This window comes from Panthera uncia (genome assembly GCF_023721935.1).
Source record: "Panthera uncia isolate 11264 chromosome B3 unlocalized genomic scaffold, Puncia_PCG_1.0 HiC_scaffold_1, whole genome shotgun sequence".
In the NCBI taxonomy this organism is placed as follows: Eukaryota; Metazoa; Chordata; class Mammalia; order Carnivora; family Felidae; genus Panthera; species Panthera uncia.
The window spans coordinates 11,775,318-11,794,940 of NW_026057582.1; the positions used below are offsets into that span (position 1 = coordinate 11,775,318).

Consider the following 19,623-nt stretch of genomic DNA (forward strand, 5'->3'; position numbering starts at 1 on the left):
CGGGGGACTCTTTGGTTAGGGAGGAGGAGAAAGAGAGGGGGCTGGAGAAAATGCAGACTCATAGTGGGCAAGCCAGGATAACTTAAAGTCTTCAAGACAGGAGAGGAGAAGATAGGTCATTATGCTCAAACCCTTCAGAGGGACAAAGGAACCGTCAGGAATGGAGAAAAGGTCATTGCATTTGGCCATGAGATCACTGGAAAACTCAGGAAGTACCATTTTGAGTGAATGGTGGGGCACGGCGGGAAGTCGGAGGGCTAAGGTGGGACTAGGTGGTGAGCGGGCGGCTGACACACAGAGGAGGCTGAGAAAGAGAGGAGGAGGAGATCAGGACTCAGGGGCATCAGGACAATAGAAATTCCCCCCTCCGCCATTTGGGAAGACCTGTGCCTTCCTTGGGCACTGGTGGTTATTCTAGTTTTCTGATTGGGGCCCAGTTTGGATAATGTAAGAAGTGAGAGACTTTACGAATGCTAAGAAAAGAAGAAAAGGTAATGATGGGAGGGACCATGGAGTTCTAAGCATTTGTGGGCAGCTAGGAGGGAAGCAGCCATGTAAGGAGCAAGTCAGAGAAAGCAGATCTCAGTAACTGGAAAGAATGAGGGCCCTGGAGCCAAATAGGCTTGGTGTGGGCTGGAATTTGGACTGCTCATTGTCTACAGGGCCCTAATCTCCCTGGGTCTTTTCTTCATGTGCATGATGCAGGGTTTCCTATTTTACAGGGTTATTAAGGGGGTCAAAGGAGAGGGTTTGTGTGGAGTCTAGACATTCAATAACATCCTCTTCCCCGTTTTGCTTTTGCTTCCAGAAAGGCATTGTGATGTGATTATTTGGGGCAGTAAAACGTTAAACAATTTAATATTAATAGTCAAAATATATCGTTAAATGTATAATTTTGTGAATTTCCCCCCTAATTTTAATATCGTCTTTTTTTTTTTTTTTTTTTTTTTTTTTAAGAAAAATAGCCCATCTGTCTTCCAATTTACGGCACAGTGAAGATATTGACCCTCATTGGAGCCAGGAAGGTCCCACTCAGTAGATGATAAACTCTCATATGTTCACTGCAATGTACATTTTGTGAGGTTGTTTCATCGTTGTGATTGTACCTGATTCTGATGATGGCGGGAGGGGCAGATGTTGGGATTTCTATGCAGCAACGAAGAAAAGGAAAACCACTTAGGGAAGTGGTGATCTCTAGGAGCCAACAAGGGTCCCAGGGACAGGTAAGCTGGTGGCCTTCCACCAGTGGAGTGGCCCCAAAATGTTGAAGAAAGAGAAGCGGGTCGGTGCCAACCTGGACAGAGCACACCACTCCAGCACCTGTCTTGGTCAATTATTTATTCATAACTCTGATAAAGTCAAGTAAGTCACAGTCAGCAGATAACATAGTTGTCAAAGCTGGGGTGATACTTAATAATTTACATAGTAATATTCATGTTGAAAAAGATCTTGAGGGGCGCCTGGGTGGCTCAGTCGGCTAAGCGACCGACTTCGGCTCAGGTCACGATCTCGCAGTTTGTGAAGTTCGAGCCCCGCGTCGGGCTCTGTGCTGACAGCTCAGAGCCTGGAGCCTGCTTTGGATTCGGTGTCTCCCTCTCTCTCTGCCCCTCCCCTGCTCACGCTCTGTGTCTCTCTGCCTCTCAATAATGAATAAACGTTAAAAAAATTTTTTTAAAGACAAAGATCTTGAACAGTGGATGAAAATTTAAGAGGGGCCCATGACAAACCTTGTTCTCTGTTAAGGAGGACTGGCAGTCCAAGGACAGGATGAAAGCGAAGGTGGTAAGCAGCCTGTGTATCACGGGTTGTTTCTGTTGATGTCAGTTCAGTACGAGCCAGACGGCTGATGCAGCCACTGGAGGAGAAGCTGGAGTAGGCAGCAGCAGGGTCATGTGACCTGTGAGGAGCTGCTGAAAGAACTGGGGGGTGCTCAGCCCCCAGGAAGGGGACACCAGCACTGGCAAGAGGTGGAGCTGTTTTCATGAAAAGAAGATGCTGGAAGGTGAGTAGCCCACGTGGAGGGGAGAATTAGGACCCATGGAAGCAGTTGCATATAGGGAAGCAGATGTGAGTTCAACTCAAGACAGAACTTTCTAACAGTCTGAGCTGTTCAACAGATACCTGGGCTGTTTTATGAGGTTATGATTCTCTTTGTCCGTGGAAGCTGATAATTTGCTGGTTACTAAAGATATTTTGGGGGGGATTGTATAGGGTAAGGAATTGGGCACAGCGACACTCATGAGGATTACTCACTTTTATTTTATTCTCACATCAACCCTGAGAGGTAACTGTTATCTCCATTTTGCAGATAAGGAAACCAAGATGCAGAGAGGTGAAGTGATTCACCCAAGGTCACCCAACAGGTAGGTGGCAAAACCAAGACAAAGACCCAAGCCTTTCATTGCAACCCTAACTCTCTTCCCTCTTCCAAACTTAGAGTTTTAAATGGAAACAATCTCTGGTCCAAGATGGATGCCTGGAAAGTTTTGTTTTCAAGATCCTCAATTTGCTCATGTAGACAACAGGCATATTGATTTTCTCTCCCTCCCTTTCCTTCCAGAAGGTTGATAGTATGGGCACCCGGGTGGCTCAGTCGGTTAAGCATCTGACTCTCGGTTTTGGCTCAGGTCATGATCTCATAGTTCGTGAGTCTGAGTCCCACATCAGGCTCCTCACTGATAGTGTGGAGCCTGCTTGGGATTCTCTCTCTCTGCCTCTCTCTCTCTCCATCTCTGTCAAAATAAATAAATAAAGTTAAAAAAAAAAGAGGGTTGATAGAATATGTGAGGCATACGAGCTAAGTCACTTAAAACTCTCCTACCCCCCAAATAGCTCTACATAAATAGAATATATGTGTATATTAAAGTAACCTCATATTTTGGATACGTAACACATGCTTGTGGTCCAAAATTCAAATTTTACCCAAAGGTGAGCAGGGGAGAGTGAATTTTCCTTTTAATTCTTTTCCCTAGCTGCCTACAAAACGTCCTTCCTAGAAGCCAAAAAATGCTAACAGTTTCTCACGTTATCATTCAGGAAATGTCTTTTCTCTATATATACAAGCAAGAACTTGTGGATATATTTTTTTTTTCTCAAATGGTGGCACACTCTATACAGTTCTACAACTTGCTTTTATGTGTATTACTACATTAGATGAAGCTATGTGAAATCACTAACATTCTACCAGTTTGACTTTACTGGAAACCCTTCAATGTTAGCATGCAAGGAGCTGGTTTTGTCCTTTAAAAAAAATGGGTAACATACATAAGACCCTCCAAGTCCTAAGCATATACTGTGTAACCAGTTACCCAGATTGATAATTCGAATGTTATCAGCAGAATGCCCTTCGCAATCACTACCTCACTCAGAATTCTATATAAAAGGAGTCATCCAGTACGTATGCTTATTTACCTAGCTTTTATTGTCGGTTGCATAATTGTCCAGTTTGGGAAGTCCCTTACTTTATTGAACCCTGTTGGTATCCAACTGAAGGATATTAAGGCTCTTTATAAACTTTCACAAGTGGGATCAGTGAACAACCTTGGAAGTCTCTACACCCAACGTGGGGCTCAAACCCACGACCCCGAGATCCAGAGTCTCGTGCTCCTCCCTCCGAGCCAGCCAGGTGGCCCAATAAAATGTATTTTTAAAAAATGTTTTATTGGGGTTCCTGGTGGCTCAGTTGGTTAAGCATGTGACCCTTGGTTTCAGCTCAGGTCGTGATCTCACGGTTCAGGAGTTCTAGCTCCGCATCGGGCTCTGTGCTAACAGTGGGGAACCTGCTTGGGATTCTCTCTCTTTGCCTCTCTCTGTGCCCCTCCCCACTTCTCTCTCTCTCTCAAAATAAAGAAATAAAAAAAGAAGTAAACAATGTTTTGTTATGGGAAATTTTCAACATACACAAAGTAAATAGGAGAGCCTAATGGACACGGCTTCAAGAACTATTAGTATTCTGCTATTTGTTGTTGAATGTACTTTTACTTTTATTACTTTTTGAAGTTTTGGCGCACCTGGGTGGCTCAGTCAGTTACACGTCCAACTTCAGCTCAGGTCGTGACCTTGCAGTTCCTGGGTTCGAGCCCTGCGTCTGATCTGTGCTGACAGCTCAGAGCCTGGAGCCTGCTTCAGATTCTGTGTCTCCCCCTCTCTCCGCTCCTCCCCCACTCACGCTCTGTCTCTTTCTCTTTCTCTCTTTAAAAAACAAATAAAAACATTTTTAAAAATTTAACATTTTTATTTTTATTTAAGCAATCTCTGGACCCAACCTGGGGCCCACACTCATGACCCCCAAGTCAAGGGTAGCATGCTCTTCTGACTGAGCCAGCCAGGCTTCCCTGAATGCATGTTTAGAGTAGGATTCTATTTATTTACTAAAAAGATTGGCCTCTGGGAAGGCTAACTATGTAGACTTTGGAGTCTCAGCTGTCTCAGTGAATAGCTGTGTGACCATGGGGGAGTTAAGGAGCCTCTCTTCATCTCACTCTACTGCAACGGAGATACTAATCCCTACTGCATGGAGTTAAGGTGAGGGGAAAGGACTTCATCAGTGCCTTCCCAGCTGTAAGTAGGGCTTTGTTGAGGGGCCCATGGGGAGATGCAGGGAGGAGAGGAGCAATCTGGACTACTGCCGATCCAACCATCCTCTTTCATAGACTAGTGTCTTTGATAAGACTTCATTCCACAGAAGGATTCCAATGCTTAAAAACAGAAAGAAAGGAAGGAATAGTTTGCAACCACTGATACAACTAATGTAAAACACTTAACATCATGCCTCTTGTTCTTATCCATCATTCTGCTTTCCCTGACTGTCCTTTTTTGTCTTCTCAAATCTCTGTTTCACTCGTTCAAATCATTTTCGAGTCGAGGATTTTTTTTTTTTTAATTAAAAAAATTCCCAGCTGGATTGAGATGTCACACTGAGGACGTGTAAGGTGCACGGTCTCTGGATACTTTCACTGAAGTCAGAACATGCCCCTCCAGAATTAGGGGGTGAGGGCGGGGCGGCGCGAGCGTCCTCGCGAAGGTTTGCATTGCACAAGCTCCTTGTCTCCCATTAGCATCGGCCAGATCCCATCCTCCTCTTCTTCCCCACCCCGTCGTGCTCTCCACCCCTTCTTCTGGAAAACCGTGAGTCTCCTGTCGCTGCCCCCAGGCCTCCGCTTCCCTGGGTCTGGCTTCCCAATGCTTGATAAGATTCTGGTCCCCGTCGCTGTGCTTGTCGTGAGTTCAAGGCATCCGTCTCCCGGAGGAGGGGCGTCCCCAGGCCACCGCCCCCAGCCCCCCACCCCCACCCGCCACCCGCCACCGCCTCGGCCTGACCGGCCCAGCCGGGCAGGGACGTCCTCGCGGGGTGGGAAGTAAAGGGTCAACAGGCCCTCCCAGCCCCCCCCCCCCCTGCACTTGCCCGCCAATCGCCTCCGGTAGAGATGCGGGGAGCCCGAGTGCGGCTGCTCCGGCGGGGCGCGGGACAGGACTCTCCTCCCAGCGCTGGGTCCTGGCAGACGCCCCAAGATTGTTGTGAGGAGTCTAGCCAGTTGGTGAGCGCTGTAATCTGAACCAGCTGTGTCCAGACTGAGGCCCCATTTGCATTGTTTAACATACTTAGAAAATGAAGTGTTCATTTTTAAAATTCCTCCTCCAATTGGTTTAATGCTGAATTACTGAAAAGGGCTAAGCAAAACCAGGTGCTTTCTCTGTGGGCTCTCCAGTGGCTCGGAGCACCCAGGCTCTCCCCTCGTCCTCCCCACGACTGGCTCGTCCCCCTGGAATAAACACACCGGCCAGCCCCACGCTCGCTCGGGCCCAGAGGGAGCTGAAGTTCAGGGCCGGCTCCGAGGTCCCGCGCTGCCAGCTTTCTCGTTTCCCCTTTGCCGCTCCCGCTCCCGCATCTTGGACATGCCAGGATTAAAAAGGTAGGTCCCCCCCTCCCCGCTCAGGACTTTTTCCTCCAGGGTCTGGAAAGCTTACTGAAAAACCCGAGGGGTGGAAAATGGCTATGGCTGGGATTCAGGCTGTGTCAGGATGTTGGAAAAGGCATTAGCTAGTGATGCAATGATATTGTTAATTATAAAAAGCTGCGCCTTTGTAATTTCCATCTTGAAGCCTTCTTTTGGGAGTGGGTATTTTATGACACGGTTTCAGAAGTCTGCGTCCCGGAGAGAGCTGCAGAACCCTCGGAGCCCGACTCTCCTTTCTTTTCCCAACGGGCAGCCTTTTTAGGATATATATCTGTTTCTGAAGTTGGGGGGCCAATTGCTAGTTCGCTAGCAATTACTAGCAATTACTTTGTTGCATTGGCTGTTGGACAAGCGGCCGGGCTAGCTGGACATCCCCAACTTGGGTTTGCTCTATGTCTGTGTGGGATTCACAAAGGGCATGCGACCCAGAAGTTTCAAGCCAATGAGAAGCGGGGACTACAGACAGAAATACATGTAAGCAAATGTTTTGCTGTTCTTTAAGGAAATTGCAATTCCAGTCAAGTAAGCCTTCAACCTTGAAGAACTTTAGATTATATCTGCACAGTCTTTTATCTATGGAACTCTTGAAAATGTGGCTTGCTTTAGACACATGAACTCTGTGTGTGTGTGTGTGTGTGTGTGTGTGTGTGTGTGTGTGATGCCTGTCCTGGCCACCAGCACTTCTGTGACAGACAGCCCTGAGATACCGTTGGTCTCTCTGGCTTTCCTTGCAGTTTAGGCTGGTGCACAAAATGGGTGGACCCACCTGATGTTGAAAGTTCCGGGGACCAGTTGGGAACATCAGAGGCTCCCTAGAACTCCTATAGTTTTTCGGGTGTTCTGGAGTTCTTCGTGACAAGGTGTAACTATTTGAGAGACCGTGGGAGCAGAAGGGCGTGGGTTCTTTCATTTTCGGAAAACCCTCTCGATCAGCCTGGAACTGACTTGGCCCTCAGGACCTGGCTGTGGCTCTCCCAGGAGGCTGGGCTGCAGGCTGGACCTCTCAGAGGAGCCCTGTCCCAGAGCTGCCCTCCGGCCAAAGGGAACAGGCAGGCGGGAGTAGGGGGAGAAATGGGGTTAGCGTGGCTTTTCCACTCGCTCTTGGAGCCCACTGCATTCAGTCAGGCTGTTCTGTCTCCAACATAAACGAGACAGGGTTTTATAACCAAGCGAAAGGAAACTTCATGTGAAGAAACAGGAAAACATTGAAATTCATAATATACAGCTTGGAAAATAAATTTGTTATTGTTCTTTCATTCCTTCCAGATATAAATCTGGCCGTCGCAAATATCAAAAAACCCTCGGATTTGGCTCTGCACTTTATAAGGTCAGAGCTGTCTCCGGCGTTCTAGAACCTGGCTCACACAGGCACTTACACGAAATGAAAGCGTGTGGACTCTCAGGGTCTTTATTCTTTGGATCAGGGACCAGAGGAAGGAAGCGGGCCTGCGTCTTCTAGCACCACATCAGGGTTCTGTCCCCTCTGGATGTCACCTCAATCCTGGGGCCCTCCAAGTACCCAGTGTTGCCGATTGAGATGGGCCTTGTGTCATGGGTTGAGTGAGCTTTGTAATGTATCGAACATTCTTTTCATGAAGGGAGCGATTTTAAAGAGGAGGTGTCTATGGATAGGAGCAGGTCTTCAAGATCACCTCCTCCAGGAAGCCTTCTCTGACCTTCCTGTCTCTGCTTCGAGCCTGGCTGTCATGGTGCTCGCCGGGTGTTTCTCCCAGTGTCCCTCTATACAAAGCATAGAGACGTTATCGAGTGGCTCTAAAACCAGCTCCCCACGGCAGCAACTGAGTCATAGTTTTGGGAGCTCTTCCGTCTAGGGTCTGTGTTGGCAAGTGGTGGTTGCCCAGAGAAATCACTATTGAACGAAACGCTAATAGCACTAATAGCAATAAATAAAGCTCTTCACATACACAGATTTTTTTAAAAGCCATTGTAACCATTTTTAAGCATACATTCAGTAGCGTTAAGTACATTTCATGTTGTGCAGTCAATCTCTAGAACCCTTTTCATCTTGCAACACTGAAACTCTGTCCTCAAGAAACGCTACCTCCCCGTTCCTTCTTCTCCTCAGCCCCTGGCACCTGCCATTCTGCTCCTTGTTTATGTGATTTTTAAGTTTTTTTTAATGTTTATTTATTATTTTTAAGAGAGGGAGAGAGGAGAGACATACAGAATCTGACACAGGCTCCAGGCTCCGAGCTGACAGCACCGAGCCCGATGGGGGGCTAGAACTCACAAACTGTGAGATCGTGACCTGAACTGAAGTCAGATGCTTAGCCGACTGAGCCACCCAGGTGCCCCTGTCTCTAGGATTTTGACTGTTCTACGTCAAGATGGAATCATACCGAATTTATCCTTTTGTGACTGGCTTATTTCACTTAGTATACCGTCCTCGAGGTTTATCCATGTGGCAGCAGGTGTGAGAATTTCCTTCCTTTTAAAGGCTGGATAATATTTCAGTGTGCTTCCTTCTGGATATTTATCCAGATAATATCCCGATGCGCATGTTGTTTATTCATTCATCTGTCGACAGACTCGTGGGTTGTTTTCCCCTTTGGGCTGTCGTGAATTACCTGCTATGAACATGAGTGTACATATATCTCTTCAGGTCCCTACTTTCACTTCTTTTGGGTGTTTCCCCAGGAGTGGAATTGCTGGATCATATGGTGAATCCATTTCTAATATTCTGGGGCGCTGCTCCCTCGGCTACAGATTGCATCACCTCCCCACCAACAGTGCCCAAGGCCCCAATTTCTTCACGTCCTTGCTAACACATGTTTTCTGCTCTTTCGATTACAGCTGTCCTGATGGATGTGAGGTGGTATCTATTTTGTATATGTTTTAAATGTTTGTTGGTTTTTGAGGGGGGGCAGAGAGAGAGGGAGACAGAGAATCCCAAGCAGGCTCTGCGCTGACAGCAGAGAGCCCGATGCGGGGCTCGAACTCACAAACCGTGAGATCATGACGTGAGCCGAAGTCGGACGCTTCACTGACTGAGCCCCCCGGGCGCCCCACTATTTTGTGTTTTGAAGGCATATTGGTGACCATGATTTTATTGGATAGAAGCTTGTGGGTGGTGAAGGGTAGAACTCGCAAGCTCAGAGAGGTTTGCTGGTTTGTGAATGGAGAGCCAGCCTGACCCGGGGCTTCCAGACTCCTCCTCCCAAGCGTTGCCTCTGTGTTCATTCTTCTCCCAGCTGCCCAGGTGCCCCCGTCCCTCTTCGCCATCGGGGCCTGTGGGACACATGCCCTGGGATTAGGCGACTTTCCAGAGACACCTCTCTTCCATAGAAACTCAGGTGCTTCACATTTGCAGTTTCCTTGCATCCTTTGAGGCTTGTTCTCTCTGTAACCATTTCAGAATAAAGACGTTCAAAACTCAGGCAGATCTCCTTGTGTCAGAAGTGAAGACCAAGCCGCTGGTCAGGACTTTGTGCCACAGCAGTGGGTTTTAGAGTTTTGTCTTTGAAGCAGCGAAACCTTTTACTAAAAAAAAAAAAAAAAAAAAAAGTTATCTAACACATTATCCCAACATATGAAGCCAGTAGAAGAAGGATGGTTCTGTCTGGGGTGCTTGGGGGCATCTGGAGTCCACTTTGACCTCTGGAGCACCGTATATAAGCACCCGGTGGAGTCACCATTGCAAATGCACGGGCAACATGAGACCCATGTTTATCCCCAGACCTTGATTCTGGAAGTTTCTTGGGCATTGACATACTGGCTTTTTGCTCTGCAGGATACTCACCGTTACCATTCTGGCTCTCTGTCTTCCGAGTCCCGGGAATGCACAGGTATGATTTTTATTTTGTGTATTATCTAGAAGCGTGCTAAAAATCAGGGTGAAGGTGTCCAGCCACGCATTTCAGAATCCTAGGATTGTGGGGCTGGGAGGGGCTTTGCAGTTCACCCAAGCCCAGCTCTGGGTGGTACAGAGATCAAAGCCGGGCTCAGAGAAGTTGACGCTTGCCCCAGGTCGTACTTTATAGATGGCAGGGCTGGGACCTCAGTGTCCTGATTCCCAATCCAGGACTTCTGATCGGATCTGCTGCCTTACTTGTGTCCCTTGGGTCTCGATTTATGGTAAATGTTGAAAAGTCAAAGGTGCTGTAGTCCTTGAGGGCGGTGGTGCCCACGTGAGTCTCTGTGTCTCCACAGACCCATTTCTGGCTGGAGGAGGTGGGCAGAGGACCCACCTCTGGGCGGAGCCCCCTGGCGGGAGCGTGGAGGGTGGCGGAGTCAGGCCCCGGAGGCCTGTAGCGCCCAGACTTTATTAAGCCACATTTGTGTCAGCCTTTGAGAATGTGGGCACATCCTTCCTGAAAACCCAGAGCAGGCTCTTTGTCTCTGGCTCAAGGCCTCACTGAGCAGGGCTGAGGGCCCACAGGCAGGTGGGGGAATGTTCTTTCCCTTCCTGTTAAGAATTTCGAAATGGATTCAGGCTATTGGGGATGGAAAGGATCTAAGGAAGAGTCACAGAGACTTAGATCTTGGGAGGACCTTGGAGTCCTCTGACCCAGCCTCATGGTGACAGGTGGTGACATTCAGGCCCGGGGAGGGTGATGGTCCCAGTACTGTGTTTACTGGGCTTTGGGCACCTGGCATACATCAACACCTCCGGTTGTTACAACCACCCCGAAGTGAGTGCTGTTGCCCCCAATTTAAAGGTGAGGATGTGGAGGCATCGAAAGTTGTATGGTGAGTAGCAGCTGGAGTAGGAAGTTGAAGCCAGGCAGGCTGGCGGAATCGAACCCCCCACTGGTGCTTAGTTGATGATCCAGGGCTGGATTTGGGTTCCCTGGTTTCCCAAGCTGGACGGCACAGTCTCCTGGCTCATTTGCTCCTTTTCTTTTGCCCCAGGGACCTAACACTCCTGAGCCCACTCCCATGAATGCCAGCCAAATCCCTCATCTCCACAAACCAGCCCAGAGCTCAGAGAAGCCAAACCCCTGAAAGCTCAGGGACGGCCAGGGACGGGGTTCCTGTAGTCGGAAACATTCCTTTTCCCTGTACTCCTATAAAATGTCTGTCTCCAGGGTCTTCCCCAGAGGCCTACTGTCGGCCCCCGTGACACTTTCCGAAGTTCATGAAGTTGTAACTCAAGTTGCCCGTGAAAACCGCACCCTGTGGGGACTGTTGAGATCTGTCTATTTCTAGAAGCATCTTTGTGTAATTGTCTTGCTGAGATTGAAGTGGAGAGATTTCCCCAATTCTAGTTTTCGTAGAAAACTGACTGCCTCGCTGTGTAGCTTTTAGGTTAGAGGATTAGGTTAGGGCATCTCACAGGGGGCAGGGCACCCACAGCAGGCCTGGAGGAGAGGAGGTCAGATGGCACCCAGAGGAAGAGAGTGATTGCCCTTAAAAGCAGTCCTATCCATTCCCAGAAAGATGCAAACACGGAATGTGGCTCATCATCAGGCAGATTAGGTGTGATTATCACTGATCTTCATAACTAGGGCAGGAAATGGTCCCAGATCTGCTAAAATTGGGAGTTTTGAGGCAATGGCGTGTGTGTGTTGGGGTGGGGGGGTGGCGGTTAAAGGGGAATGCTAAGTGTAAAATGATTATAAGAAAATACTCCAAAGAAGAGCGGACAAATAGGTATTATAATACAGGTGTTGGTATTATGGATGCTTTTTTTTCTTTACTTCATTTCCTGAACTTTCTGTGATGTCCTTGTAATACTTTTATAGTTAAAAAAAAAAACAGCCAAGAAATTGGCCTTACCTCTTTCTCCTCTCTCCTTTCCTGCAGCAACAATGCACTAACGGTTTCGATCTGGACCGCTCGTCAGGACAGTGTTTAGGTATGAGGCCACTGAGGATCCTGTGCCGGGTGGGGCGTTCAGGGACAGACTGATTGCCGGGTTGTTTCCTACCCAGCTGTTGCTCGATGTTATCAAATCTGTATTGGCCTGGATTATGGAAGAAAACAGGGCCACAGAATGCTTGAAGTCAATAATGCCCTTTTATCCATCCTTTTCTGTGTGCCCAGCCCGGGGCTGAGGCCTGTGGGGGGCGAAGATGAGCGAGAACTGGGCCACGTCCCCGAGGGGCTCCCCATCTGTATTCGTCCGCTGTGGCTGCCGTAACAGATTGCTACAAATAGAGTGGCTTGAACGACAGAAAGTGATCTTACAGCTCATCTGTAGATCGTTATCTATATTATTTGTAGGTCAGAAGTGCTACAGGGGTAGCACTTGGTAGATCCTGCCAACATCGAGGGGCCAGGAAAGATTTTCCCCTTTCTGGAAGCTCTAGGGGAGAATCCTTGCCTTTGCTCATGTGTGTTGTTGGCAGAATTCAGTTTCTTTCTTCTTTTTGATTTTTTTAATGTTTATTTATCTCTGAGAGAGAGAGAGAGAGAGAGAGAGAGAGAGAGCATGAGTGGGGGAGGGGCAGAGAGAGAGGGAGACACAGAATCCAAAGCAGGCTTCAGACTCTGAGCTGTCAGCATAGAGCCCGACGCAGGGCTCGAACTCACAGACCGCGAGATCATGACCTGAGCCGAAGCCGGATGCTTAAGTGACTGAGCCACCCAGGCGCCCCAGTTCCCTTTTTTTTTTTAATTGAGATATGGTTGACACCTAACGTTGTATGAGTTTAAGGCGCACAACTTGATTTGATGTGCTTCTGTATCACAATATGATCACCACCGCAGCATTTGCTAACGCCTCCGTCACAGCACGTAATGACGTTTCTTTTCTTATGATGAGAACATTTAAGATCTGCTCTCTCGGCAGTTTTCAGGCATGCAGTTCAGTACTGTCCACTGTCCTCCCAGTGCTGCACGTGACTGTACGGGGGCACTTACCCATCTTCTACCGGCAGGTTTGTCCCTTTCCCGGCCTTCTCCAGCCCCCAGCCCTCGTCAGCCCCCATTCCACTCACTACTTTTATGGGTTTAGCTCTGTTTGATTCCACATGTAAGTGAGATCATGCAGTGTTTGTCTTTCTCTGTCTGACTTAATCTCACTTAGCATAGCGCTCTCCAGGGCCATCCATGTTGCCGGAAATGGCATGATTTCCTTCTTTCTCATGGCTGAATAATATTCCATTGAGTGTGTGTATAAATGTGTGTGTGTGTGTGTGTGTGTGAAGCTATGTATCTGTTTATAAACCCATCTTTGTCCATTCATTACTGACAGACACTTAGCTCGTTTCCAGGCCTTGGCTGTTGTGAATAGCGCTGCGATGAGCATAGGAGTGCAGACATCTCTTTGAGATTCTGTTTTCATTTCCTTTGGATAAATACCCAGAATTTGGATTGCTGGGTCATATCGTAGTTCTGTTGCTAATTTTTATAATGTTTATTTATTTATTTTGAGAGAGAGAGCGCACAAGTGGGGGAGAGGGGCAGAGAGAGAGAGAGAGAGGGAGAGAGAAGATCCCAAGCAGAACCCTTTGACATGGGGCTCAACCCCATGAACTGTGAGATCATGACCTGAAATCAAGAGTCGGATGCCCAACCGACCGAGCCACCCAGGCTCCCCTGTGTTTTAATTTCTTAAAATATTTTTGTAAATGTTTATTTAGTTTTGAGAGACAGAGAGGCAGATTGCAAGTGGGGGAAGGGCAGGGAGACAGGGAGAGACAGAATCGAAAGCTGGCTCCAAGCTCTGACTTGTCAGCACAGAGCCCCACGTGGAGCTCGAACCCACGAACTGTGCGTTCATGACCTGAGCTGAAGTCGGGCGCGTAACCGACCGAGCCACCCAGGTGCCCCTGTTTTTAATTTTCTGAGGAGCTTCCATGCTGTTCTGTGTAGTGGCCACACCAGTTTACAGCCCCACAGAATTAAGCTTCTGGTGGTTGTGGGACTGAAGCCCCCGTGTCCTTGCTGGCCGTCAGCAGAGGACCTTTCCTGGTTTCAAGAGGCCTCCTCAGTCCCAGCCTCATGGTCCCCTCGCCCATCTTCAGAGTCACCACCGTGAGTTAAGTCCCTCACGGGCTCTGGGATCTCTTCTTTTCCCATCGTCACATCTCCACATCATCAACCCTTCTTGCCTCCCCTTCTTCCGCTTTTAAGGACTTAGGTGATTACACTGCGCTCACCCACGTAATCCCTCCGTCTGAAGGTCAGCCCCGCTGGTTAGCAGCTTTAATTCCACCTGCTGCCTCATTCTCCTTTGCCAGGTAACCTGATACGGTCACAGGTTCCGAGGATTAGGATTGACATTCGGGGGCTATCCTCCTAGTACGTCATCTAATGGGAGAGGCAGACCCAGACGGGAGTGAACTCTGTACATGGTGGAATAAAGCCATTGCAAAGTTAAGGTGACAGCAATGGGCCCTGCAAAAGTAGGGGAGGGAGTGAGGTCTTATGTCAGGGGTCAGTAAAGAAAGCCTTCACGGAGGCCACACTTGAATTGGGCACTGACGGACGAATAGGAGCCCAAGAAACCGCATTCCAGGTGAAGGAACGGCATAAGCAAAGACCAGGGGGTGGAAAGGACGTTGAGTATAGCATAGTTTGTTGTGGGTGGAGCATAGCATATGTCAAAAGATAATAAGGCAGCCCCACCTGTCCCCACCTCCGGGATGAATTTAGCTTTTTAATTACATTTGATTGAAGCCAGATCATTTGTCTTCCCTGAGCTCACATCAGCTGAGAACCGGAGGGGCGATAGATGGTTCCACAAAATGACGAGTGGTGAGGACCCTGGAAAATCCAGGCTTGCACTTTGAGTCCAGGTGCTGGGGGACAAGGATGGGCCAAGGGGTGAGAGGGGGCAGCGGCCATTTTTTTCTGTCCCTTCAGACTTACGGAGGGTCTCAGGCCTACAGCTAGAGAATGGGGCAGCTGAGCCTCCACATTACCCTTTCCTGAGGTGAGAGTTGGGGTGCATTTCTCGGGTGAGCCGGCTGGGGTGAGCCGTTGGGACCCAGGCGTCTTTCTCCCAGCCTCTGTTCCCCCATGGAACGACCTCAAGGATGGTGAGAGGGCCCAGCATGCGGGCTCAGGCAGTGGGCTGCTCGTGCTGGAGCCAGAGGCCAGGCGTTCCCCGCGCCAGCCTAGCGTGGCTGATTTTCTAGGGAACCTACCTCCTGCTCTGGGCGGAACACCAGCCTGGGCTGGAAACGGGCCCGTCTGGTGGCCCAGTGTGAGCTGACTTCCAAGTAAGCCTCCACTTTCTTAACAAGTGACTAGCTCTCAGCCAAGCCTTGTCTTCCTTGATGCAAGGGGCTCTCTCCCCTGCCTAGCTGTCATTTGGAGTTGAAGTGGGAACAATGATTAGGTCCGTCGCGGTGTTTCCCGAGCATCCTATGGGCACATGGGAGCACCAGAGATGGTTTTAGATGGTACACTCACAGGTAAAACACTCTTTATTTTAGTGGTTATATATTCATGGCTACTGTCACCTTCTATTTATGTTAATTGATAGTGTTTGCTTGGGTTTTGTGGATGTGGTCCAGCTTGTGATGTGGTCTCTGGGTGACACTGGCCAACTTGATTCAATGTAGCCAACATTTGGGAATGCCTGCGGTGATGAGCCACAGTCTGCCCTCACTGTTTGGGAGCAGGTGCTGGGGTAAAGAGTGTTTTGGGGTCCTTTGCTTCAATGTGCACCATGCACGGTGTGGCCAGGGAGCCACTAACTCTCATCCTCTTCTGTGGCCCTTCCAGACATTGATGAATGCCGGACCATCCCTGAGGCCTGCCGAGGAGACATGATGTGTGTTAACCAAAATGGCGGGTATTTATGCATCCCCCGAACAAACCCAGTGTACCGAGGGCCCTACTCGAACCCCTACTCGAACCCCTACTCAGGTCCGTACCCAGCAGCGGCCCCACCGCTATCAGCTCCAAACTACCCCACGATTTCGAGGCCTCTCATATGCCGCTTTGGATACCAGATGGATGAAAGCAACCAGTGTGTGGGTGAGTATCCCAGCATCTCAGGCTCCCTGTGCCCCGTGCTCCGGTGAAGTCCTAATCCGGCAACGATGAAGTCCTAACCCATCAAACAATGACTTAGCTTCTACAAAGTTCCTTCACTCTTAGCGGCCTGTGTCTCTGGGAACCCTCCCAACCCTAGTCACGTGACAGTTCTCCAGAAAGTCAATTTGTTTTTTCTTTATTTTCGTCTATCATCTATCTAAAGACCGAGCTTATGTTTTCTCTGTCCAATAGTAAATGCATCTGGTCTAATTCAGTGAATCCCAGAGAGAAGATCTAGAAAGACCATCACTTTCTCTTCAAACACCCCTCACCCTTGAATGGAAAGTATGCTCTTGAAATAAAAGAAGTCTCGAAGGCCATGGCCAACTGTTCTGGAAAGAGAGTGGGTTCCTTGGGTGGGCGCCAATGTTCTTTTGGCTAAAATGAGCCTCAGTTATGGGAACTCACAGCAAGAGTAGACCTCTGCGGGGAAGGCAACACCATATGCCAGGAGGCCCCAAGGGGGTTGGCAGGTGGTTGGACCCATGCCCTCTTTGGTGTCTGTTGGCCAGTGTGGTCTTGGTGGAGGGTTACCTGGATCCTCCCTTGGTAGCTTTGCTGGTTGGACCAAAACCTTTGTAACTGCTTCCAGCTTTGGCAGATGGTCTAGAGGGATGATGGCTCCAGCCTTTTCTGATCACGGACCCCATATATAAGATCTTTTTGAGCCTGGAGCCCCATGATATGCGTATTACATATCCTAGTATACTAATATGGTTTGAAGAGTATAAAGCATACATTAAAACAGAACGTTTTAGAGGATGTGATAAAAATAAGTGTGCATTGAAGTTCTAGCACTTTCTTCCTATACCCCAAAGCCTCAGGAGACCACTGGTGTACCTAGTGAGACTTTTATTGGTCCCATTTCAGGGCTCGGAAGTATTGAGCTGTCAGAGAAGTTGTGCTGGTTATTTGTAACGTCTTCTATACGTTCATGGAAATGAGCGTCCATGTCCATCTGGATGCATGGAAATAGTATGCAAATGAGTGTCTTCAGAGCTGCAAGGGGAAATTGGATACACCTGGACCCAGACTTCTCCATTCTTACTGGTCTCAAGGGACGTGTGTGTGTGTGTGTGTGTGTGTCAGAGAAAGAGAGAGGGAGGGAAGGAAAGAGAGAGAGAGATGGGGGAGAGGGAGGGGAGAGCTGGTTGATGGTCACTCTGAATACAGATGAGTGAGCAAAGGCAAAGAGTATGGGTCCCAGTCGAGCCACGGGCACGGTTTGGTGGAGGGAGTGGCACGCACTTCCTTAAAACAAGCAGAACCGTTGTAACTGGAAAGGACTTCAACAATTAACTGCAGCCTCCTCGTCTTACAGGAAAGGGAACAGGGACTCCAACAAGTTAGTAATGACACAGGTAGGCTGGGAGTCCACTGGCCTGACTGCCAGCATACACTTTCCTAACTTGGCCACACGAACTCTCTTGTCTGGTAGAAAAGAAATGGTTCCAAAAGGAAATGAGCGGAAGGAGAGGTTGGGGGGCGGTGCTCCTCTTCCAGGATGTCCTGTGGGGCCCGATGCGTCAAGTGCCTGGCTTTGACTTGTAGTGAGGACGGGGGCACAGTAACCCACCAGGGTGCTCCAGGATTTCGGGAGGCGGCCTCGGGTGGCTGGGATATAGGGTGCTCTGCCTGACGTCTGGGGCAGGGGGGCGGGGGGCCGTGGAGGCCCCTCTGTGGAGCAGCTGGGACTGGTGCACGGCCCCCTGAAGTGGCCCCCTCCCTCCCACAGACTTCTTTCCAGGATCCCAGTGCCCTTGAGAATAAGGACATGGCTGGGAAACCTATTCATCGCCGGTCTCTGTGACGTCATGCAGTTTTATGGTTCCCAACCTGTCACACGGGAGATGCAGAGCCTTCATAATGGCCCTTTTGTAAAAAGAATAGAATCAAGGAGCCCTGGCGAGGACTGGCACTGGGCCCATCCATTTCCAAAAAGTTCAGCATTTATGCATTCATAAGTTCTGAGTTCTTTCTAACTTCCCCTCCCTCCACCCCACCGTTTCCTGATCTGCAGAGGTCCTTCTGGGCATTGTAAGAGGTGGCGTCCCAGGGGAGAGGGCGAGAGAAGGGGTGGGGAAGGGAGGCCGCTTCCGCCCACTGTACCCTCCAGGAACAAGAATGCGAGAGGTGGGCTTGAAAATGGGCCAAGGGGAGACGCAGCAAGAGGGGACATTGTCAGTAAAAGTGGAGGAAGTGAGGACACAATTCTCACCTCCTAGAAGAGGAGAATGTAGGTCTAAGCTTGTGGAGGAAGCGTGATCAGGAAGAGCAGGGAAACACTTCTGGCCTTTGGTGTCCTAGGAGGGAGGACAGCCTCTCCAAAAGAGTCTTCTCTTCCCCATCGAGATGAAAATAATAAGAGTGATCACCAGTAGCATCAGTAGTAACAGCAAACACTTCCACCGTGCTGCATGCACTGTGAATATTTACATGTGAATTAACACGTTTACTCCTCACCTCCACCCTGCGTGGTAGGACTGTCATCATTCCTGTCATACTGGTAAGGGCCCGGAGCACAGACAGGTTAGGAAATCGGGTCAAGGCAAACGGGGATGAGCCAGGATTTGAAGCCATTCAGGCTCTGGATGAGGCTCAGCAAGGTTAAGGTTGTTTAAAGCCTCCCAGAGAGTCTGTGTTGGAGCCCTGATTAAACATGAGGGCTTTCTCTTGCCTTTTTTTTTTTTCCTGTAATTAAAAGTTTTGTCTTATAAAATCCTGAACCTAGACAAAAGCACAGAGAACATAATGAACACTTACCTACTTATCACTCAGTTGCTGTAATTCTCAGCACAGACCAGCCTTGCTGGTGTTTATTCTCCCCCAGTGGATTAATTAAAGCAAATGTCAGGCATCGTATAACTCCATCCTTAAATACTTCAGAATGTATCTCTAAGAGATAAAGATTCTTTATTTTTACTTTTTTTAACATTTACTTATTTATTTTGAGAGCGAGAGAGAGAGGGAGGGGAGGGGAAGGGCAGAAAGAGAGGGAGAGAGAGAGAATCCCAAGCAGGCTCCACACTCAGCGTAGAGCCCCACACGGGGCTCGGTCTCATGACCGTGAGATCCTGCCCTGAGCCGAAGTCAAGAGTTGGATGCTCAACTGGCTGAGCCACGTAGGCACCCCTTGAGACAAAGATTCTTAAAAAAAATAGCCACAAGGCCATTATCAAACCTACAAAAATCAACTTTAATTCCTGTTTATCATTAAATATCCAGGTGGTCAGATTTCCTGGGCCGTGGCATAAATGTCTTCTTTTCTGTTGGTTTGTTTGAATCAGATGCAAGTAAGGTCTACAAATTGCATTTGGTGGGTAATATCTCTTAATCTTTTTTGTTTGTCTTGCTGCTTAGTTGAAGAGGTGGTTTGTCCTGTAGAATTCCTTACATTTGACATTTGGCTCACCACGTTTTTATAACATGTTCCTTCATCCGTTCTATTTTTCTGTAAACTGTTAATAGATCTGCAGACCCGATCCGGTTCAAATTAAATTTTTTTGGCAAACCGCTTTATAGGCAACACTCTGATCTTTTGTCCCCTTTATGCCCTGGTTGCTCCTCATAAACTATAAGACAATCTGCTTAAAGAACAAGTGGACAGTTTCACCATGGCTTCCCTTTTCCTGAGTTTTGGACCCATTTTCAAAGAAGCGGGTTCCTCCCTTGTGCCCAGATTGGACTGCGACCTGTTTCTGCAGGCCAGACA

The 19,623-nt window shown here is 48.7% G+C and overlaps 1 protein-coding gene across 3 annotated transcripts in view; it reads left to right on the top strand.

The window, feature by feature from the left end:
• The first annotated feature begins 4,894 nt into the window (after positions 1 to 4,894).
• Positions 4,895 to 19,623, top strand: part of FBLN5 (fibulin 5) — an 80,295-nt gene continuing 65,566 nt past the window's right edge. The window contains exons 1-5 of one of the 3 annotated variants that reach the window (XM_049612283.1): positions 4,895 to 5,127; positions 5,709 to 5,912; positions 9,709 to 9,763; positions 11,724 to 11,775; positions 15,597 to 15,851. In XM_049612283.1, coding sequence (XP_049468240.1) covers positions 5,896 to 5,912; positions 9,709 to 9,763; positions 11,724 to 11,775; positions 15,597 to 15,851 — 379 coding nt within the window. In that variant the 5' untranslated portion in view covers positions 4,895 to 5,127; positions 5,709 to 5,895. Of the gene's footprint in view, positions 5,128 to 5,426; positions 5,913 to 5,962; positions 6,432 to 9,708; positions 9,764 to 11,723; positions 11,776 to 15,596; positions 15,852 to 19,623 lie in introns of those variants that run through there. The other 2 variants (XM_049612282.1, XM_049612281.1) reach the window with 2 other exon arrangements.